Here is a 23,239-nt window from a genome sequence, read left to right as displayed (position 1 = left end):
GGTTTACCGTTGAAACAAAATAGTATTTAAGTTATTAAGAAAATTTTAACATATAAATTCTATAAAGGGTGTTGCTCCCTCCACCACCACCTCTTACTCCTTCTACCTCTTCTTATTCATGTTTTATTCCTCCCTCCACCTTTTTATTTTTATTTTACCATTAAGTACAATTTTATTTTTAAGATTAATAATTTTTTAACTTCTACCCATTCTAATCTCCTACATGAATGCGATGGTCTTGTTTATGCTTAACCAACAAGCATACAATTATGTTGTTTCTTTCTCTCTTCGATCTCATTATCCAAACAACACAATCATTTTAATGGTGGTTCCATGTTTCTATGTTTCATTTTCTTTTGTCTCTCTGTTTTTTTATGCTTATTTCCATTGTTGTATCTTTTGAACTTTTTGTTTATCTTACCCACACCAACGTACGAAGAGTTATGCAATCTCACATAAAAAAATGTTGATACATGAGGAATAAATATATGTCGCAATGTGTCAAAAAAAATATTGTGGAGGATAGTTAATTTTATAAAAAGGTTGAAACATTTTATATAATCATTTAAATAAAAAATTAAAATATTGAAATTTTAAAACTTTAAGAGAGGAATTTGATCATTTAAATTTAGAAAATTTTAAATTATAATTAAATAGTAAGAATTTTGAACTTTTGAAAATTTTTAATTAATTCATGTATACATTTTTCATCTTTTTATTCCGTTATTATTTTGAAATTGAGATACATATACTTTAACACATTTTACTAACAATAATGAATATTTATAATCGATTGTGGTTAATTTCCAGATTTATTTTGCAATCATTTTTTTTACCAACAGTAATGATATATGTTTCCATTGATGTCATTTAGAATTTTTTATCAATGTCAATAAAATTATTTTTTTATGATGTTAGTAATAAAATATTCATTATTGTTAGTCATAAAATATTCATTATCGTTTCAAACCGTTGCACTGCCGAATGACCACCGCAAACACCCCGCATCGCCGCACCACGAAAAGCCACACCATCGCACTAAGAAATCAAACGGATATGGAGACAGAAATATGAAGAAGAACCAAACAAATATGGAGAAGAGAAGTAAGAATTGGGAGATGAGAAGAAACGGATCCAATGAGAGTTGGAGGGGGTGAAAATATGGAAAGAGAGAAAGTGAGACTTGGGATAGTGGGGCTGTGCAGTGAAAATGGGTGAATAAAAATAGGTAGGAATTTAGGGTTTCAGAATAAAGTAAATAAATAAGGTTAAAAATAAAAAAGACTATTTTTGTAATTAAATTTATTTTGTAAAGGGTTGGAGAAGTGGAGGAAACAAGGAGTGGTGGTGGAGGAACAACACCCTTCTATAAAACTTTAAATTTAATGAAAGAAGAATATCATATAAATTTTGTAATTTAAAATTAAATTTTGCATTTATTATAAAGTTAAATATTTTTAATTAAATTTTTAATATTTTTAATATTTAGTATTTTTAATGTTTTATATTTTTAATTAAATATATATTATTCAGTTTTTCCATTAATTAAAATTTTGTTTATACATGTCGAAGTCAAACATATTCTTCAATGTAATGTCTTCATTTATAATAGCTCAAAAACTATTACTTATCATTAATATAAATAAGAAAAATATTATCTAACATTTATAATAAAATCAAAGTCATTTATATTTTTAATATTGATTCAAATTAATTACAAATTTTTATATTTTTTTAATTTGTGAAAGTAAATAAAAAAATTGACTAAGCATTTCTCGACCAATTAAAAAAGCTATATAGCAGGAACTCCATAAAAAATATAAATTACAGAAAAAAAATTAATATAAAGTCAAAAGAATTAAATACACAAGTTTATCAATAAGTTGAAATTTAATAAAATCTTAAAATTATTTCCGCATAAAAATTAAATTTTATATTATAAAACTATACAAAATAATAAGTTAATAAACAAGAGCACTGGGAAACTATTGATTTGTTCCTTGATCGAAATTCTTTCTTCAACAAAAACGTGTAACTAAACACAATTTCAGTGGTCACTACAAATACAAACCGAAGAACATTTCAGTGATCTTCCGAAGGGCGAAAGAGAAACGCATTCGGAGTGTGCGTGAAGATCAAACCATGGACGACGAACTGCTCGAGCTGCAGCGACAATTCGAGTTCGCGCAGCAAGCCAAGTCGAGCATTCGATTATCAGAGCGAAACGTCGTCGAATTGGTCCAAAAACTGCAGCAACTCCAAATCATTGATTTCGAACTTCTCCACACTGTCTCCGGCAAAGAGTACATCACTCTCGTACGCTCTCTCTGCTTCTTCTTTTGCCGATTAGGTTTCATCGCTCGCAATTTTCATTTTCAATGGATTCAGTAACCGATAATCTATTATATTCCATAGCTTCGTTCACTGAGTTGTGATAATGCTTAATCTTAATCAAAAGTTTATTAAAGCGATTGCGCATGTTGATAGGATCAACTGAGGAATGATATGGTGGCTGAGGTGAAGAGATTAGGGCGCGTTTCTTTGATCGATCTCGCTGACTCTACTGGAGTTGACTTGTACTACGTGGAGAAGCAGGCGCAGAGCGTTGTAACAGCACACCGAGAACTCATGTTGACTCAGGGAGAAATCATGTCTAGCTCTTATTGGGACTCAGTCGCGGAAGAGATTAACGAGAGGCTTCAGGAGTGTAGTCAGATTGCGCTGACGGAGATCGCGGCGCAATTGAACGTCGGTTTGGACTTGGTTGCCTCCGTGTTGGACCCGCGCCTTGGAAGAATTGTGAGTCTGTGTGTGTTGGTTTGAATGTGCTTTGTTGAATTTTCAAGGAGAGTGAGAATTGCATTTTGATGAGTGCTGGATTTTGAAAATAGGTGAAAGGAAGGCTTGAAGGTGGCCAACTGTATACTCCTGCCTACGTGGCTCGTGTTGGTGCCATGGTTCGAGGCGCTGTGCGGGGTACCACTGTTCCAACCAATTTGACTGTGGTATGGAGTTCGTTGCAGCAGTTGCTGCAAGAAATTGACGGAACCAGCGGTTTGGCTGTTGAAGGATCTTTCTTCCAGTCATTGTTTAACGGACTGGTGAAGGAAGGGGAGGTTCTAGGGTCACTTCGTGCAGGAGTACATTGGACACCGGCTGTAAGTGGCCTGTTTTGAATTCCTCTGTACATTGCTAGAGCGATACCTGGATTGTGGTTCTCATATTTGTTTTGGGCCTGTGGAGTGGTTCCCCTCTGGATCCATGTCCACCCAGTGTTTAATTGACAGTAATTGGGAGGATTTTGGTATTCTTTTGATTCAAGTATATTTCCTGTTCGTCAGTCAATATTTATAGAACGCCAATTGATAAAGTATGACATTAGCACTGAAATCATGAACAATGCAGCTATACACTTAGTGCTTCACAGACGAAAGTCTCCTACAGAGAATGTTTTCTGTCCACAAAATGCAAATAACTGCACCCTTCCTAATTACACAATCTACATTCAAATATATATCTAATACATAATTGCCAGCAGCTATTTCTTGTACACCTGCTATTATGCAGTTTCTAATGCAGAATCAATTGTTCTCTAAGCTTATACATTCGTAATAATTAACCTGTTAATAGATGCTTTCCCTAACTAGGCTTTTAGTTTGCATCAATAAATTCCCTGACGGTGTGACCATTAGTGGCCATGGGTTGAAATAAACTGCAATAGCTTATACCTTTTCAGGAAATAAACTTAGGTAATAGATCTTTGAAGTATTTGTTATGACTTACGCTACTTTTGTCACACAACAGGTATTTGCTGTTGCACAAAGGGAGTTTGTGGAGTCATTTTTTTCTCAGGTATGATCTGTCAGTTCTCTAATCTTTCCCTTTTTGTTGAAGCTGCCAACATTTTGGCCTATTTCATATGATCCGTTGATCAGAGCTATATAAACTTTCAATACAAGTTCGCTAGATTGGATTTGTGTAATGACTGACTTCTACCCGTTTATTCTTTGTATATTCTATCTTTTACATGTATATTTTTGGTAAATGCCTTTGTAAACTTCACAGTCTCTTCTGGTAAAGAAAAATTCCAAACTGCTGTATTCATTTTATGCCATCTTTTTTGTATGCTATAGAATTCTTTCATAACCTATGAGGCGCTGCACAAACTTGGAATTCCCCAGCCCATTCAATTTTTGCAGGTAGCTAATTTCTTCTTGTGTTGATTCTTTTTAGAATCAAAGATATTTGTGAAATAAATATTTTGTACTACTTGTTTCCCTAGCTTAGTTAATGAAGCCTAAGTTTGCGCAATCCAATTTAGTCCAGATACCCTGAAGGCAAACCTTTGGTTACCACATTTGTTCATCAATCTATGATTGAGATGCTAGATGCTGCTACGGAGGATGCTATTGACCGTGGTAGCTGGTAAGTTCTTTAAAATTTCTTTCCATTATCCCCACTTTTTGTCTTCATTAGGCAGAACGGGATAATTCCATGTTTCTAGAAAATTATATTTACTGTTTAGAACACAATTATTTCAAAGCATTGTATTCTAATATAACAATGTTGCAGGAGTGATTCTCTTTCCTTGTTACCTTCATCTTTTACACCTCAAGATGCTTCTAAAATGTTGTCCTTTTGTCAATCTGTGCAAAATGCTCTTAAGGTGATACTAAACTATATCGCAGACTTATGTTCAGTGCTGTTGATTCATGTGTTGATAAGCTTTAATTTCTTTGCAGTCTAACAAAGCACACATTTTTGGGGATTTTTATGTGTTGAGCAGCAGCTTTATAAAGGTATGATGTGGTATTTGATGTAGTTTTGTAGATGTCAACTTAATTATTTAATTTACAAACCAAGTTGTCTATTTAGTTAGGCAAACACGCACTACTGCTAGTGTGCAGTTTGAAGATTGGTTTAACAGATTTATTATTGCAATAAGAACAAAAGTTTAGGTGTTAGACGTCTGTTATGAAATTGTCTTACAAGGGGTTCAGGACTGCCATGAATAAACAGTTCAGAAAATTACTACTCAGGTCTCCATACACGGCTATCAATGGGAATCCTAAAAAAAGTAGTGATATAAACTGCCTGCATTGTCATCTACTGTTTAGAACTGAGTTAGATGATAGCTTATATGTTCGACCCTTTTTTAGATGAACATATGTATGACCTTTTTGGCTTTATATTCCTTTCTGTGATTAATTTCCTTCACAATTTGCAGATTTTGTTTTGCTTCTTCTCCTTTCTTGCTTAAGACCTGAAAATCAAGTGTAGAAGTTACTGTTGAATGAAAATATCTATCTCCAACTATTTTTTATCGATGGTTTTCTGATGCCTGTATGTTTCTCTCCATCATCTACTAGGACATCTGTGATCATGTTGTGAAAGAGTTGGAGACGTTAGATGTTTCAAGGTCTGCTGGCTCTACCATGCCTGGAAATGTGAAAGTACCCAATGAAGCTAAAGTAGGGCGGGAGTTGAGCAGGTTGAATGAGTCCAATGAGATGGTAAATGATGTTGGTGCCAACAGGCAAGCTGATAAAGGATCAAAGAAGAAAAAGGGGAAAGCCACAGGGAATGCAGCAGTAAATCTATCTGAAAGTGGTGCAGATAACCAGGAACAGACTTTGACAAAATCTAAGAGAGGCCAGAAAAGAGGTAAGGACACATCTGCACAAACATCTGATTCAAAGACAGGTTCTAGGAAAGAGTTGCTTAAAATAAAAGAGGAAGATCTCAGTCCCTCAGAAGAATGGATCATGCAGAAAATTACAGCATTAGTTTCTGATTTTGAAGAACAAGGTCTGTTGACTTAGCTATCAATTTTTTTCTTTCTTTCATATATATTTTACCCAATGTTCTCAAATGTAGTGATATAAATTGATAGGTATAGATGATCCTGAAATAATTCTTAGGCCTTTGGCTAACCAATTAAGGCCTACAATAATCAGTTCTTGGGTGGAGAAAAAGAAGGCACTGCATACAAACAATGCAGAAAGAATGAAACGTTTGCTTGATAATTTGCAGAAGAAACTTGACGAGGTTTGACTGCTAAAATTGCATTTCTTTTTTTGTTTTACTGCATTCACTATTGTTTTGTCTTTATGTAGCTTTCTTTCCTTCTTTCATTTGGGGATACTTTTCTAGACATATAAAATTAGTGTGTACATTTCCCTATGTTGATTGTTTATTTTTTCTGGCAGTCTTTCTTAAACATGCAGCTGTATGAAAAAGCCTTGGAATTGTTTGAAGATGATCAATCAACTTCTGTAAGTTTGATTCAGTTATTTGGAATTTTGTGTTGTTGTCATTGATGAACTTTAAATAAGTTAACGCTTATTTGATGGTCAGGTTGTTCTGCATAGGCATTTACTAAGAACAGTAGCAGCTCCTATGGTGGATTTGCTTCTTCGTAACCTGGTATTATATCTAACCCTTTGTTAATGTTTCTCGAGTTTAATAAGATCTAAATCTAATTCTAAATTATCATCTGCAGGATGAGCACAACAAATTAAAGAATGGACTTGACGTGCAGGAAGCTCCAAATTCTGAATTTGTTTCACTTAGTCCTGCTGACAGAACTGCAATTGTAAGAATAAGGCTCTATATAGTATTTGACACTGGGCATCATATTTTTGTTTAGTGAGCAAACGTTGGTTCAGTGTCATATTTTTGCTGAGTATCACCATTTTGAAGGACCACATAGAATGATATCAATCTCTTATATTATTTTCTTTTGCAGTCTAAGAGTTTTCCAGGAGCTCTTGCAAACAAGGCTCTTGCTGTTGTCGAATCATTGGAAGGAAAGGTCAGCATTTTTAACTCAGAAACACTACTCATTTAAAGGTTTTTTACATAGGTTTACCTGACGTTTCAGTTCTCAACAAATACTGCTAGTTGGTTGGAGTTGGGTCTATTTGGAGAAATTTCTCCATAAACTTTTCTAAGAGAGAAGAATAGGAAGAAAAAGAAGAAATTAACTTCTCCATTACCTAAAATTAGCTTATGCTCAAGTTCGAAGAAAAATGTAGAAAAACTGTATTATAAAGATTTTACAAATGAACTCATGCATAAACTAATTTTAGCATATGAAGAAACTAATTTCAATTATTCCTCTTATTTTTTCTCTTCTAAAATGAGCTTATAGAGAGAAACTCATCCAAGAAGGCATATTGTTGTGTTATTTCTTAAAACTATAACTAATATTTGAGTATTCAATACAACAGAGTGTGGAGACATTCATGGCTGCGTTTAGAATGGTTACAGAAGAGAGGTATTGAGTCTATATTTGTTTGTAGAACTTATTCATTGATTTTACTGTTCTTTCATGATGTGATACCTTATACATAGTTCATCACTAATTTTTCCAGTGGGCTGCCTCTGAAAAAGCTTGACAAGAAACTAGAAAGAACACTCTTACATTCATATCGTAAGGTATATATATGTTTACATTTATGAAAAAATTTACTAGAATTTAGTGGAGGCTAGATTTTTCTTCAAATATTGTTGATGCTGGTTATGGCATTAACACGGAATGGTTCAAAGAGAATTTGAGAAGAAATATATCATATTACTTGCACTGAATCTGTTGGAAGTCCCACATCGACTAGAGATAAGGCCAAATGATAATATATAAGTGAGGTGCAAACCTCACCTTACAAGCCGGTTTTGTGGGGTTAAGTTAGGCTTAAAGTCCACTTCTAATATGGTATCAGAGCCATGGTTAGAGCCTATCCTAGCGAGTTCTAAGTGGGCATTCTATTCTTCTCTTCCACCCGCAATCGGGCCGCTATCGGACCACCCATTTCTACTATCACGCACGAGATGTCTATACCTCGGCGTGAAGGGGGTGTGTTGGAAGTCCCACATCGATTAGAGATAAGGCCAAATGATAATATATAAGTGAGGTGCAAACCTCACCTTACAAGCCGGTTTTGTGGGGTTGAGTTAGGTTTAAAAACCCACTTTCTAATAGAATCAAAGTGTTAAAGAGGTGTTTGTAGGACAGCTGTCATTATGACAACTGTGTAATTGAGTTAACCACCCACTAATTGCCTGAGTCAGGCAAAGAACTGCTCTCTTGTACAATTCTCCTCCCCCTACCCACAAACTCAAGGTGGGTGGTACTTAGAATAAGGCTAAAGTATCTTGAGTTTGTCTCAAGATGCTTCAGCCTTATTATGAGCTGGGATGTGCTGAACAGACAATTGCTTGGCAGGAAAATGACAGAACGGGTCAATATTTTTGAGCTTAGTGAGTATGGAGAGTCAGATTGTGAGCAAGAGAGATAACACTCTTCTGTCAGTAGACAATAGTTGAAAAGGAGACTCCAAGTGTAGTATCTTTTCAATCCACAAATTTCTGCCGTCACTTGGACAAGGCTGTGATCAGGCTACCACTTAATGATTATGGGACCACTGGACCAAAGTATTAGTGCAAACATTAATTATTTTTAGAAAATAGATTTTAAATCTAACTCAACTTTACGTAATGGGTTAGTAAGGTAAGGTGTACACCTAGTTACATAATATAATTTCGTCATATATTTAGTTAATGTGAGATTTATAACACACTCCCATGTTCAGAACTAGATATCTTGAGCATGATTAAATATTGATGGATAGTCCAATAGTGGATAAGATGATGGACCTAACAAAATGTATTAAGGATAAACTCTTGTACCATCTTATTAAGTAGACTTTAAACCCAACATAGTCTCGTAAAACCAACTTGTAATACGAAATTTGTATCCATTTATATACTTCAACTTAGTCATATCTCTAATCAATCTGGGATGTGAGAACAATTACAACATTCAATCCTAATTATTAAATGAATAAAAATTGTAAGTTAACTCCTAAAATTGCTCGTTAGTTTGTTTTGCTATATATACATGTATGCTATACACCCCTATATTATAAATTCGAGTCCTCACTCTTAAAGAGACATTCTCTTCTCTTCCTCATTCAGTCATTTAGCTTCTCTTACATCTTTTTATTCCTTTCAAATATTATTTCTTAAAATTGTTTATCTTCAATTTCATTAAAAATTTAAAATTTGCATCTTTATACTTGATATCAAATTGGCGATAACTTCTTTAGAATGAACCATGTGTTTAATGTTTATTGTAATCTTTGGTAGTCTTAACTTTAATTTAATTTTAAAATATAAATTAATAACACACCATATCAATTGGGATATTATTCATTTAAATAATTTACTTTCAAAGTTTTCTAGCCAATTTTAAACTCTTATGTATTTCATATATTCCTGTATAATAAAATAAAATATTATTTGTTAATAATGAAATAATCCATTGGTCATTTAATTTTTTTTTATTCATAAATAAGTTTTTCTCTTATTTAAGCATACCTGTGCAGTGCATGGAATACTTGCTAGCTGCCAGTATGAACATCTAAGATATTCCAAGAAAATATTAAGTGAGTTTCAATGTATAGTTAACTGATCCTTTCTGGTTCGGTTTATCTTTATAATTAATTGTAATTTCAACATGATTTGCTATTCTTTCAGTTAATTCCCCTATTAGATATCTTTTTTTTATACTTCTTAGATTGTAATTCTCCCTAATAGTAGTTAGGGAAGCAATTCCACATAAAACTCAAATCAGTTTTTTAATGATACCCTACAGTTTGGTTGTTCTTAAACTGAGTGCCTTCTATCATTATTATTAAACAGGAATTGACATCTCAAGTTTCTGCTGAGACTGACCCCGTATCACTTCTAGCAAAAGTTGTTTCTTTACTTTATATCCAGGTAACTAAAGTCTTTCTTTTTTGTCCCCACCTCCCTTTGTCTAATTAATAAACATAAATCCTTGTATGAATAGGTTTACCACAAAGCTCTTCATGCTCCTGGAAGGGCCATTTCCGTTGCCATTTCTCATTTAAGGGTATGTTCTTTCTGTCAATTTGATTTAGTTATGCATCAAATCACAACTATAAACACTTAGTAATGTAAAATCAAATATACACGGATTGCATAAATCAGACTAAAGACAACAATGGTAGATGGGCAACAACCTTGGAATTAGATTTTTTTGTACTTCCAGTAATAATAATTTTCTATTTCCAAGACACTTTGATCCTTAAAAAGCTGGACAATTCAATCGCAAGCGTTCCATGAAAGTAATGTTTAAGTATTGTTTGTTGATTTTTTTTTTTCTTGAGGGACTAAGTTGGGTTGAATTAACTCTTTTCAATACTCGATTATTGAGTGTCTATTCTGTATTTCTTTCGGGGTTGGAGGGGCTCGCTTTATTATTATTTTTTTTATCATTGTTACCTGATGATCTACCAGCTGCTGCAGTGTGATATAATATTAACGCAAGTAGTAAATGTTGTAATATTTTTTACACATTTTTGTTGAAAATAATGTGACACCTGTGTTGCTTAACACCACATACAATGAGTGTTTTGGGCACGTTTAGCTTTGACGATAACGAGGAAAAAGGAAACCTCAAGATTCTAATAAAAATAATAGTTGTAATTGAAAAACACTCAAATAATATTTTTTATTTTGCTCACTATCTAAAGCTGAATAGCATGGGACGCCTAAAGGGCTAAAGGAGTGTTGAGAGAAGTAATCTATTACCCTAGTTATTTCCATTCTGCAGTTAGTTTGTGAGTTTGACTGCAACTAGTCAATGTAATGATTTACAACAACTTTTCGGAAGTTCTCCGTGATTTTATTTAATATGTATTGATTTCAGGATAAGGTAGACGAGTCGGCATGCAAGATTTTAACTGATTATCAGACTGCCACAGTCACTCTTTTGACACTTGTAGCAGCTTCACCCGGTGAGGTGAGTAACTACTCATCCCGTACTCTTCTCACAATGCATATCATATAAGTTTTGTGTATGTCTCCCTTCGAGGTAAAAAGTTAAAGTAGTGCTATTTTTCGAAATGGTATTTTATGGCTTGTGCTTTCAAGTTAATTTTTCTTGTGCAGTTGATTTTTTTTAATAGCTAGATTATAAAGTACACAATTATTTTATAAGATTATAAAGAAAAATGTAGCAGCTGAACACACTATATTTAGTTTATTTCTTTATTTTAAAAACGTATCCAAACAGCAAATAATCAATAGAAGCAATATTTGAAGGACGGACTTTCTCATTATCTGAGGATGGGGAGTGACACATTCGCGAATGTTTTGAACACCCAGTTTATGGCGTTTGGTTTTATTTTTTTAAAAGAAATAATCACTTATTTTTATTAATTTTCGTAAATTTTTTAAAGAATAATGGATTATCTTCTTAAAATAATTGCTTTCAAACATGCACACTTTATTTAGATTATTTTGAATAATTGGAATAATGCAAATTGTGCATTACTGTTTTTCTTCTCATCTTCTACAGGATGAGGATTGTGCATCTGATAGGATTTTGAGTACAAGGGAACTTCTAGAGAGCCAAATGAAGGACCTCAAAAGCTTGGTTTTGGGCTCGACCCAATCTTCATAAAATGTTTCTTAAGCCATATTGACTACTAAGTCAAGCTTTGTCCTAATGATGCCCTGATTGTACTGGCTATCTTAGGTGCAAAAATTCTCTGATACGCTGCAATTTGCTAAAGTAGACAAATGCTGGGAAATTAGATTAGGATTTTATTGTGGACATTAATTTACTCTAATTCACATTTGCAGGAGAACCTCTAAAACAGAGATCTGTACTTTGTTCTATAACTGTAAAGGTATACTGGTTTATGAACTATTCTGGATTAGTAGAGGAGATCCAAAATTAGTTTATAAACCAATTTCACCGATCACAAATTGAAGGTATACTGGTTTACAGAAGCCTGTGTAGAGTAAACCAATTTGCAAAATGACATTTAGTCATTTTATTTTTAATAATTGTATAAATTGGTCTCAGATATTTGAAATTTAAAGCAGTGATATGCTAGTTTTTAATTTAAATATACACTTGTGTAAACTAGGTCGAAGCAAGTCTTTTGTGATCAGCACGTGCAACAAAAGTTTCTATATTTTCCCACCTTCAGTCATTTGTTTCTGAACCGACTGATTTTGCTTTGCGGCTAGTGAATCGAAGCGTCTTTTAAAGATTGGATTGGTGACGATTTGAAATGTTTGGACTTTTTCGCCTCTTACCCAGTCATTTCTACGGTTTTGTTTTCAACATAATATTTGTAGTCTGATACATTGGATAAAGTAAACTACGAAAATAATAAAATCAAATTCAGGAAATGAATGAGGGTGCAGGGATGTTAGAGGGATGAAGTCACAGGTAAAAGATCAATAAAGTGCGAGTCATTGGTTGACGACAAATAGTTCGATATCACTCAGGCTCATCTTTGATTTAACGCAACAGAACCTCGATGCGCAATCACAGAACCAACCATATGCTCAGCGGAAGAAATTTCAAAATGCAATCACAAAAGCTAGCTTTCACATAATCTCCCAAACTTCTCTCCCAATTACATTCAGCAATTTATAATTAATGGAAAACCTTCAGGTGTCAACGATAAAAAAAACGGAAAACAAATGGCAGTGTCGACGTCTAATAAGTTAAAAGTAATGTGCTTGACCTCCAAGCTATACAACATAAAGTTTGAGGTATTCAAAGCTGTGTGGCCAATGGGTTTTGAATTAAATCTAGCATTCTAGCCTGTGATGCTTAATACACCCTCTACATAAGCTATGCAATATACTAATACGCAGGTTATTTCCAGTTAGAGGATAGCCTAATCTACATATATTTTAAAAGGTGAAAAATAACTTCTATTCAAATCCTTCATCAGAAGGGTGGAAAATATGCAATATGTTTTAAACAAATTTATTAAAAATTCCAACGCAGAGGCAACCATTTTTAAATTCAAATTTTAATAATTCAGATAGATTTTTCAGTAATTCATTAATTCAAATAATTACATGTTTTAAATATAAAATAATAGTCAGCAATAAACATGATACAAATTCATTAAAAATTTATATAACACATCTAGCAAAATGAAAATATCATAATAAATAATAAAAACCCATACTTCGACTCATGCATAAATATTCATTTAAAAGTACTTTTGAATAACTAAACTAGAAGAACTATTAAAAGATCAGTTCAAAACTTTTTTCATTTACTGATTTTTACTCCCAGAAAGCACATCCATTTTGGATTCCGGTTTTCTCCCTACCAGTCCAATTTTATATCTGATCCTAACAGATTAAGGTTAAATTATTTCGGAGATATAACTCACTGAAAGTACATCCATTTTGGATTCAGGTTTTTTCCTACGTTGATTTAGCTAATGGCCAGAAAACCATGTTTGTCAGACAGCTAGGTTTATCCTATGTATCCTAAATTATTGTCCGTTTTAAGCCAAAAAAAATAATAATAGTAGTAGTAATAATAATGATGATGATGATAATAGCTTGGATTACTAAAGCGACAGGATTGGAAGAGGCGCCAAACTGAAGAATACTAATGCTGCAAAATGACTCCAAGGCATTAAATCCAAAATGAAACTTTACAATAAAGTTTGTTTCCTCCTCAATGTTGAGGCAGATGGGGTCTCTTTTCCAACATTTCATAATGAAGAACAAAATTATCCTGCAAGGAGGTTGTATATTAGAGCCTACAAACAGAACAATACTTATTGGGGAATAAAATAATATATCTTGGGAGCAGGAGGAAGAGTTCACGAGCACCACCGATAGAGTATAATTTTTGCAAAAACTAACCTTGCGGACGGTTTCAAATATGCTTGGTTCGAAACAGTGATAAGATCCCCTCTCGTATGTGTTTGTTTTAACCAGCGGCTCCATGTTGGGAACTCTTATAAACCACAAACGATGTTCCTTGTGATAAAACCAACCTCTGTTGTAACTGCGAGCAACAACCCCTACTTAGTTAGAAGTTATCCAATTGGGAAAACGATTTCCGAAAATCAAAAGTTAGGAATTTGTTAAATTGTTTTAATTTAGGAACACTGAAAGTAAGTGGTTATGTACAAACTATGCATTATTTAATTTACCAACCGTCTAATTGTTCCCAAATTATACTAATCCCAAAAGAAATTACAAATGAGTTCAAATCATCCAAAAAATCAACAAAAGAAACAAAGGACAGATTGGGGGAGATGTGCGTACAGCTCATTGGAGGCATATAATTGTGCTTCATCTTTGGGCATGCTGCAAAAAAGATTATTTTTATATTTGATTATAAAATAGCAGGCAAGTCAATGAAAAAGTAATTGATATTCAGATTTTATAGGCACCTGTAAAATATGTAAAACAATGTTTCCACCGAAAACTTTGAAAAGTATCCTTGCTGCATCATGCAATAACAAAAATTAGCCCAAAGAAATGGTTTGAAAGTTAAACATTATGTAAAAATCTCACATGTAGAGCAGGTGGCTGTTTAGCATAATAACATTGTGGCACATTAAACTCTGGATCGCCCTTAGCAGGTTCATCAGACCATGGAGAACCAAAGGTCTTGTGAAGATTTTCTGATGAATTCAAATTTAACCCCAGTGTAGTTAGATCAATTCCAAGAGCTAGAGACGTCAGGTCAGGATCACTCATCCTGATCACACTTAACAAGCCAAGCAAACCAAATGGATCTGGTTGTGTGGTTTGAATAGACTTCATGCCCTGATCCCTAAATGATTGATTTACAGCTGACATTTGTAGGCGGAACTGCGACTGGTTTTGATGCTGTTGATATTGCTGGATAAGCTGGTCGTATGAACCCATACCAGAAACTGTATTTGGAGAATTTAAAGGCCTTAATCCAATACCAGGAGGTCCACTGGTCTAAACCAAAATACAACAGCAATAAGAATGTCAGCACTTTGTAATACTTCAGTGAGAAATATGAAATTTCATTTTCAGAAAGCACATCTCGAGATAAACCAAAGAGAAAGTAGGGAATAGGAGCTTATTCATTATGAAACAAGCTCCCCCATTGATGAATATAACTTGCACCTGTGAATGATAGGTTGAATGTGGAGATGGGAAAATATCTGATCCATGCAAATGGAGAAGATCCTGGTTGTTAACGGATGAAAAAGAGACATTGCCACTACTGACTGAAGGAGCATGCTGTTGTTGTTGTGCTCGATGTGACGAATATGTACCCCCCAAGCTGAAACCAGCTGACCTTCCCATCTGCAGATAGAAAGCATGGGAAGTTCAGAGAAATGTAAATAGACTTCTAGATCCTTTTAAACAGTTCTTAGATCCATCAATATTGTACAGAAGATAAGATTTCAAAATCTTTTATAACATGTAGCTCACAGAGAAATGCTGTGATTGCATCATTGGTACAGCGTTGTCATGAAGTTGTTCTTTCTGGTGCATGTCCATAGCATAATCTGCATTACCGCCTGCCCAAAGAATATGGCAACAAACAAATATTGAGATCAAATAAGCAACTTTGGCTCAAGTATAACTCAGTTAATCAACACTTGTAACCAAAAATAATTACAAAAACATAGCTCTCATTTCCACCTAGGCAATAAAAAATTCTTCAGCGCAAACCAAAAAGTAGTTAATTCCCTTGCAAAAATTGAGACAAGAAAGCATACTCAAAAATATATAATAGATAATTTAGATGCTTATCTTGAAACAGAAAGCAGGGTGCATATAAATATCAAAACCAAGTAATGAAACAATACTGAGAATAATAAAAGTATAGAGAGTAATAAAGCCAACTCTGAAAGTAAACATGCATACAGATCCAGAAGACCTTCCTAATAAATAGTATAAATTTCATTGAACAACCACTCTCTCTCTCTAAGAAGACACTCTTTAACCTTCAAAATAGAAGGCATACTACACCTTTGAATCCTGGTAAAGCTGGGAAATCTTCATTCTGAATGCTAAACTCTTGGTTTTGTTGAACAATGGGACTGACGCCAAGACCCTGCTTTCGTAAAGAACCTGAAATATTTTTGGTAATACCATTATTTATTGTTTAAGGTGCACAAATAAACCAATCATAAAACATCATTTATCTTCTCTTACCCAACTGTCCTTGAGGCCCTCCAGCAGAACTGGGACGACTTGTCAGTTGAGGGAAGTCATTGATATCAAAAGGGGAGCTGTCATTGGTATTCACATCATTCAACATTCCCATAGAGTTCAAGTTACTTACTGCTTGAACATGGCTTTGGGAAAGTGGACCTCCAGCGCTGGGATAAGAATTTCCTAGCATTGAAATTACCTGTGGAGATCCTGGATCAAGAAAATTGTTCATTACCAGTCTTCTCCATTCAAAGGGGAAACTTACATACTCAACACAGAGAAACATACAAAAAACTTAATCATGCAATTCATACATATCTCAACAAGCAGTTCTTTCAGTTGCTTCCAATCAGATTTTGCTACCATAGACACAACATCCGCAAATCACATAAGAAAACTCTTAATATCACTTGACAAACAAAATGGCGAAGTGACACCTCAGCCAACAAATTTGCAGGAAAATAAGAGGAATACGTTTACCAGAAGGCATGTCCCACTATCAAGTTTAAAAAAAGGTAAAAAAACAGGGAGTTGCTGCTACTCTCAAGGACAACAATCCACCAGTCTGGTCCATGATTGTCAATATAGCAGAATAATGTCGCTTAGAGACAAGAATGAATAGACAGACACATGGGAATTATCTTCAGAACTAAAAATTTTCCAAGTTTTCAGCCTTTGGCTTCATTAAAAGTTCAGCTCTGTACAGAGTTAAAAGTTGTGGACACAATGTTGTAGCTGCACTACTGTTGTTAAAGAGGTACCCACAACAGCACAACAGTCCACAATTGCAGTATGAATTTAAATCACATGAATTGCTACAAGGCAACAGCAATGGAGCCATAATTGAGTAACCACAGAACTTCAACACCTCTTTTTTGTTGAGAAAATAAGTATTCAAACTTATATCTTCTACTCTAAACATAGATGGTTAAATAGGTTTGGTTGTGGAATGTCGTAGGAACATGGGAGACATATGGCAAACGATAGGAAATCTTCAAAATGAATTACAATCTTATAAATAAAAGATCCTGACAATTAAAATATCTATAAATATGTCTGCATGTGGTGCAATCACATAATAATTTCATACCATAACGGCCACAAACTATAAATCCCAGAAACATTTAATTGTAGTAAAACTAACCTACCCCAAGCATCAAATACTCCTTGTAATGTGTAAACAGGCTGTTTCTGGACTTAAAGCCAATACACGGCTTGCCCTCTTCTAGAACTATTATAAAAAAGGATGATTACATGGTTGTAAGTATGTTGACTAGAATAACTGCATGGTCTTGTATTTATGACTCCTCGCACAAATATATGTTCCGTGGGGTAATTCAACACACAGAATTCACTATATGTATCTTGATCACTCCAGTTTTCAAACATAAATCGCAATTGAAAGAAAACCCCAAAATGCATGATATCTTACCACCAGGAATCTCGACAACGAAAATAGTTGTCGAAAATAGGAGTTTCTATTGTTTGGTGGTTGCCTTGCTCAAAGCAACAACGGCTGCAACGGCTGTTTCTGGACTTAAAGCCAATACACGGCTTGCCCTCTTCTAGAACTATTATAAAAAAGGATGATTACATGGTTGTAATTATGTTGACTAAAATAACTGCATGGTCTTGTATTTATGACTCCTCGCACAAACATTTATTTTCCGTGGGGTAATTCAACACACAGAATTCACTATATGTATCTTGATCACTCCAGTTTTCAAACAAATCGCAATTGAAAGAAAACCCCAAAATGCATGATATCTTACCACCAGGAATCTCAACAACGAAAATAGTTGTCCAAAATAGGAGTTTCTATTGTTTGGTGGTTGCCTTGCTCAAAGCAACAACGGCTGCAACGCCATCCACCATGGCAACCTAAGGAGTCAACCCTAGATAGAATCAGAGTGACCAACCAATAGGTAGCCTTTTCCATGACCCAACTCACAATGAAAGCACCAACTTAAGAACAAAAGGAAAGTTAAATCCAAGAGACTAGTCCCTTAAGTTTAATGATTTAAGTGCCTCATCCTACTCAATGTGGAACTCCTAACATACCATGTTAGATTTCATCAGGAAACCTATTGGCTTTAAGTGAAGTTACCTGATGATTATACAAGTAAAACCCCAAGATTAAAGACAAGTTATGGGGGACTTCCAAACATCAAAGAGTCTCTAAAGACAAGATTAAATAAAATAAAATAAAAAAAAGATAAAAACAAAAATAGAAAAAGTAACAACAATTAATAGGAGCTCTTATTTGAAAAGGGTTAAAAAGTTAAAAAAAAAATGAAATGTGAATGAGACAAACGTGATTCTTTTATCCTGCGAAAACCAGATATGATTCAGGGCCCAGACGAGTTTTCTGATCCGACCCTGAAGACACTCCTACTTCACGAAAGATTGCCATAATCTCACCACAATAAGTGGTTGCACCAGCTACAATCATAAATGACAAAGCCCACTCCTATATCAAATCAACAACGCAGTCAACGTACTGGGCGCTATTCAACAAGTTGATATATTTAAATTATATTTTACATATATTCTTAAGTTAATTAATTTGGCTCAGTTGTTTTCTCTTATCTCACAAGAGGGGCATGGGCTCGCTCTAAAACCTCACCCCTCTGCCATTTCCGGACACAAAACACAATATCCATGAAACGCAAGGTAGCCATAAGGAGAAAAGCAGCCACAGTGATGTCTCTTGTGGCTTTCACAATGTGATACCATTATAATTGCATTTCTGTTGCCAGCTAATATCTAACAACAGTGACCAAAACCCCGTCTGAAAAAGCAGATTATGTTGACACATCCCTGATGTAACTTATACAGGACTAAACTAACCCAGCCTGGTGCATGAAGGCTCCACATTACGTGAAGATAGGGAGGGTCATCTTATGCAGCTTTAAGCCTTGCGCAAAGAGACTTTTAGAGACTCAAACAAATTACCCAACATGTCACAACCAGTAACTTGCAAAACCAATACAGTTGTCAATTGATACTGCAAAGAAGGCATCACAAAACAGTATCCAAGAAATTGAACTAGAAAGAGAGGAAAAGCTATCCCTAAAAAGAAGTGTAGCAGTAAATCTTGCTGCGCAAAATTTTACATGCACACACATTAATATATAAATGTTTTTATATGAATTTGATGCTAAATATGAAGAATAACCTCACTATTAATCCCTTGGAAAAAAATATCACACCATTAATGCACTTATAACAATAAAAATGCATACCTTGTGGAAGCACACCACTCATTAATCGATTCTGTCCTTGCATTCCTAAACCACTGGATGCACTGTTTGCACCCAAATTTAGACGAGACGCAAGAGCAGGCACAGACAATCCTCCACCAGTCCTTCCGATATTCGCTCCACCAACCATGTTTCCCACAGAACTAGTGATTCGAGGACCTGCATTTCCCAAAATTGGGGATACTCCCAATCCTGGAACAGCATTTCGGTTACCAATTGCACCAGATGTAGGAAGAATCCCAGGAATAGAACCACCAACTCCATTTGTGCTACTACTAAATCCAGGGTTTCCTACAACACTTATACCTCCTCTATTGGTGACTCCTGAATGTCCATGGGTGCTTCCATGAGATAGCTGCAAATATAATGGGGACAGGTGAAAAACCAGTAAATAGCCTAACAAAAAAATAGAATAACAGAATGAGAGGTTAGAATACACACAAACTTTCAATTGTTACACTCAAACTCCCAAAAACCAAGAATACATACTTGAGACAATGCAACTGGTAGATTGTTGGATGTAAATCTTCCACTAGAAAGGCTTCCAGTGGAATGTTGAACGCCACCCGATGGCACATTATTTATAGTTGAATTTCTCGATGTGAGTGAACCGGGCATGTTGGGAACATTAAAGCTCCCATGAATATTGTGCAATCCTTGAATAGCTCCTGCAGCAAGAACCTATCAATTATACAACTAGACGGAAAGATGAAATGAAGTAAATCCAGTAAAAGCTCCCCACCAGTGTGATGAAAAATTGGGGAGGCTGCACCAGACTGACCAGAAAACGATGTCGCAAAAGATCGTCCGGCACCATCCGGAAGATTTGAAGCAGATCCATTCAGAGAAGACTGCAAGGAAAACTCTTCTAGGATTAAAAATTAAGATAAGCATGCTAAAAAAATAAAATACATAAGGCAAAGTGAAATCAGCATCTTACGATACGTATGTATAATATTATAGAAAGGGCTGAAGTTTTAAAAATTATTGTAATTTTCTAACCATGCACAGAGGAAAGTGCCAGTAGTAAACAAGCACATAAAAAGATTTCGTAAAATACATTTTAGATAACATGATTAAAAGTGTTTGAATAATAAAGATGAATTGAGGACTCCTGATTGTCCTATAATGTTCCAATCATATAACAGTCTTCGAATAGATGCCACTGTCCTTTTGTTTGTCAGACAGTTTAAATCTCCAAAATCTCTTTCCTCAAAATTTTGGCAAAGCATTCTAAAAAAGGTGTGTACTACTAAAATCCTTAAACACCACAAAAGTCTTATAACAAATGGCCGTTGGTGAGTGGAGACATATTTTAACCGTGTAGCCTAATCAAAGCACCATGCTACCATGCCTGTATGTAACACATCATACACCAAACAGAGCCATTACTAGAAATGTTAATGAGTTGAACATGAATGAAAGGAAAATATATCAAGATGAAATGTGTAACTCAACTGAGAACAGAAATCGTATAAACCCCAATATAAGTCATCTACTTCAATTTAGCAAAAGAAAGGTAAAAAAAATTCCTTAAAATAAATTAAAATACAGCATTACAACAGTTTAGTAGGCATGACCAAGAAAAAGAGTGAAGGGAAATATCAAGTACTGAAAATAATCACTAAGAGACAAAAATGAAACAAAGATGGGAAAGCGAGAAGCTTTTTGGGACATAAGGGAATACATTAAGTAACCCCGACATGGCATGAATTTCAAAATGTCAAGCCAAAAATCATCCCTTGCTGAAAATGGTCCTCCTTTGTATTCAAAGTCCTCAGAACAATATGAGAAGTGTTTCCTTAACAACCTAAAATAACATGACGTAAAAGACAATATTAGACACAATACAATGCAGTAACTTCTTTGTAACCAACAATAAAAGAAAACTAAACCAAACTAGTGAAAATGAAAAATGAAGTTACATTAGACAAGTTCTCCCATTAGATCCCGTTTCCTTCCCCCAAACTAACATGAAAATCATCCATGTTTTATCATGATTTTTTAGTTGAAACAGCCCAAACCTCACTGAACTCATCTGATCAAGACACAAGCTGAGTTCAACCAGAGTTTGGGTTATTCCAAATGAAAAAACAACGGGGCTAGTCCCTAATAACTAAACATGGTACTCTATAAATCCAGGTTATTTCTTCAAACAAATAGCATGAAAACGTCCGCAAACTTCAAGAACAAACGAGGTAAAACTTGCAAAACGAACTAACATTATGAGTTTAACAGGCATGCAATATTAAGTTAAAAGTTTAATATTCATAGTCATATCAAACCTCATCCTAAGTATGGCTTTTATGGGTATTATTAAAAACACTAACAAATTTATCACTAACGATGGTTTGTGATTGGGTAGCAGCATAAAAACCCTTTATATTGTTGGTGGATATAATATTTATTCTAAACATGCAAGTTTGTTCGATCCTTGATACCTCGTGAAATTGCAGGAAAAATAAAACCTCTATTAGATCTTGATTCTACATTTTATTTATTTATTTTCTGGCATTCTACATATTGAAGTTGCAGCATTGTCCACAACCACATCAACTCACAATTGTGAAGTGATTCCTATCGATACAAAAAGCCCCAAACAACTGGAATGCATCCATAAAATTCGAAACGTTCCAGTTTTGTTTCAAAAATAGAAAACCATAGATGGACTCATCACAACTCATGTCACAACAGTCCCAACACACTCATGTCAACCCCAATTTGCAGTTAACAGAAAAACTTCGACTCCAGACTCAATTTAAAAACACGAAAGAAACAACCGACGCATATTCCACAACTCCCCCGTTCACTAATTAAAAATATACGTACTGCGCTAAGCTTAGCTGTAGCAACGATACGCAAACCCTAAATCTAAATTAATTTCCAACCATGTATATAATTTATTCATAAAGACACCAAGGCGGGAAAAGAAATAAATTCGAAGCAGAAACCATTGCGGACACAGTTATAATCACGAGCAACAACAAGAAACAGAAACTCAACCGCGTTAAATCTTGCAATTGCGTATTCCTCAATCCTTTCACATCGTAGAGCAAGCAAGCATGTAACATATTACAGAAAGAAACAGCCCCACACTACCAGCCATTGGCAACAACAGATAGGTTTCACTTCAGAGAATCAAATTATGAACAATAACCTACGCCTAAATTCGAAGCTGAAGAACTTGAATAAAAGCGTGCAGAGTTAGGAGTGAGGAAAAACAGTTATGAGGATCTAAAGGAAGACAATGATGAACTGGAAAGCATAGTAGATCGAAGTTAAGACGAGTCGGGATCAACTCGGAGAGGAAGAGAGAGTACCTGAGAAGCAGATCAGAGCTAGTTCTGAGTCAAAGACCAAGTTCGGGTGCCCTAAATCGGAACCAGAGAAAAGAAAGTGAAAGATACAAAACAAGAGAGAGAAAATCAATGGTTGAGATTGGGTTGGGTTTGAAAGTAGGAGAGAAGGTTTATAAAATGTATAACTTTTGCGCTCTGTTCCAAAGCATAGGGTTCCCAATTGAATCACCTTGGGCCTAATTTCTACTCTACTGTTTCATTTATTAGCAAAACTTTCTGCCACTAAACACTATATTAATCTGATTAATGTTCCTAATATAAATTAAGTACGGATGAAAACAAATTAAGTCAATTTTACAATTTCTTTGTGGACTTTGATTAAATGTTTTGGGATATTATTATCATGGTGTGAAGTTATTAATTCACAAATGTTATTTCAGATCATACAAATATTCTTATAACTGAGATGATGTTGTTCAAATAATATAATATGCATAGTCCAGCTCAAAATTTTCTTAAATATCTATATCTATTAATAAATAAATTCTTTTTAGTGAATGCATTTTTTTATATATTTTATTATCAATTTTACTCTTGTTTATATTTAAATCTATATATACAAGGATTCTCTTTTTGTATCATATTTTCAAATTTTCTTTGTATTTA

At 34.5% G+C, this 23,239-nt stretch overlaps 2 protein-coding genes and 1 non-coding gene across 8 annotated transcripts; 2 read left to right on the top strand and 1 right to left on the bottom strand.

Annotated features, from left to right (window-relative positions):
• Positions 1–1,994: 1,994 nt before the first annotated feature.
• LOC124843726 (E3 UFM1-protein ligase-like protein) lies at positions 1,995–11,945 on the top strand. 2 transcript variants are annotated; one of them, XM_047320537.2, is made up of 20 exons: positions 2,000–2,316; positions 2,488–2,799; positions 2,892–3,158; positions 3,805–3,852; positions 4,134–4,199; positions 4,322–4,425; positions 4,573–4,666; positions 4,743–4,799; positions 5,370–5,808; positions 5,894–6,048; positions 6,210–6,275; positions 6,358–6,426; positions 6,503–6,595; positions 6,749–6,814; positions 7,233–7,279; positions 7,377–7,440; positions 9,703–9,780; positions 9,854–9,916; positions 10,736–10,828; positions 11,387–11,945. In XM_047320537.2, exons 1-20 carry the CDS (start codon positions 2,143–2,145, stop codon positions 11,489–11,491), a joined length of 2,460 nt encoding a protein of 819 aa, XP_047176493.1. In that variant the 5' UTR covers positions 2,000–2,142; the 3' UTR covers positions 11,492–11,945. The 2 variants fall into 2 exon arrangements, 1 of the variants encoding a protein (XP_047176493.1); XR_015784818.1 differs by lacking the exons at positions 10,736–10,828; positions 11,387–11,945 and adding an exon at positions 9,387–9,446 and having other exon boundaries at positions 1,995–2,316; positions 9,854–9,869.
• Positions 11,946–13,385: 1,440 nt separating this feature from the next.
• On the bottom strand, positions 13,386–22,746 carry LOC124843714 (putative NOT transcription complex subunit VIP2). Of its 5 annotated transcripts, XM_047320519.2 has the most exons (15): positions 22,595–22,746; positions 20,962–21,084; positions 20,017–20,125; positions 19,764–19,942; positions 19,581–19,629; positions 19,257–19,466; positions 16,012–16,221; positions 15,826–15,927; positions 15,283–15,371; positions 14,971–15,153; positions 14,383–14,799; positions 14,259–14,311; positions 14,131–14,172; positions 13,723–13,867; positions 13,386–13,591 (listed from the first exon to the last, which is right to left on the bottom strand). In XM_047320519.2, the coding sequence occupies exons 2-15, from the start codon at positions 20,977–20,979 to the stop codon at positions 13,532–13,534; spliced, it is 1,866 nt and encodes a 621-aa protein (XP_047176475.1). In that variant the 5' UTR covers positions 20,980–21,084; positions 22,595–22,746; the 3' UTR covers positions 13,386–13,531. The 5 variants fall into 5 exon arrangements, with proteins under 5 accessions (XP_047176475.1, XP_047176473.1, XP_047176474.1 ...); XM_047320517.2 differs by having other exon boundaries at positions 19,257–19,629; XM_047320518.2 differs by having other exon boundaries at positions 19,257–19,629; positions 20,056–20,125.
• LOC124843735 (small nucleolar RNA snoR35) lies at positions 20,017–20,097 on the top strand. The gene has a single exon (XR_007029306.1). It is a non-coding gene; the product is annotated as a small nucleolar RNA snoR35 (small nucleolar RNA).
• Positions 22,747–23,239: the final 493 nt, after the last annotated feature.

This window comes from Vigna umbellata, chromosome 3, assembly GCF_029865625.1.
Source record: "Vigna umbellata cultivar VRB3 chromosome 3, Vumbellata_1.0, whole genome shotgun sequence".
Lineage (NCBI taxonomy): Eukaryota > Viridiplantae > Streptophyta > Magnoliopsida > Fabales > Fabaceae > Vigna > Vigna umbellata.
The sequence above is the reverse complement of the archived record's forward strand: the minus strand, read 5'-3'. Positions and strand labels throughout refer to the sequence as shown.

Excerpts from the sequence above, each read along its gene's own strand:
- LOC124843726 (XM_047320537.2), top strand. The coding sequence starts at position 2,143 with ATGGACGACGAACTGCTCGAGCTGCAGCGACAATTCGAGTTCGCGCAG. Across the intron at positions 2,800-2,891 it reads ACCCGCGCCTTGGAAGAATT|GTGAAAGGAAGGCTTGAAGG; the intron begins GTGAGTCTGTGT and ends TTTTGAAAATAG. Across the intron at positions 7,441-9,702 it reads TCTTACATTCATATCGTAAG|GAATTGACATCTCAAGTTTC; the intron begins GTATATATATGT and ends ATTATTAAACAG.
- LOC124843714 (XM_047320517.2), bottom strand. Across the intron at positions 14,312-14,382 it reads AACAGCCACCTGCTCTACAT|CAAGGATACTTTTCAAAGTT; the intron begins GTGAGATTTTTA and ends TGCATGATGCAG. Across the intron at positions 13,868-14,130 it reads TTATATGCCTCCAATGAGCT|TTACAACAGAGGTTGGTTTT; the intron begins GTACGCACATCT and ends TGTTGCTCGCAG.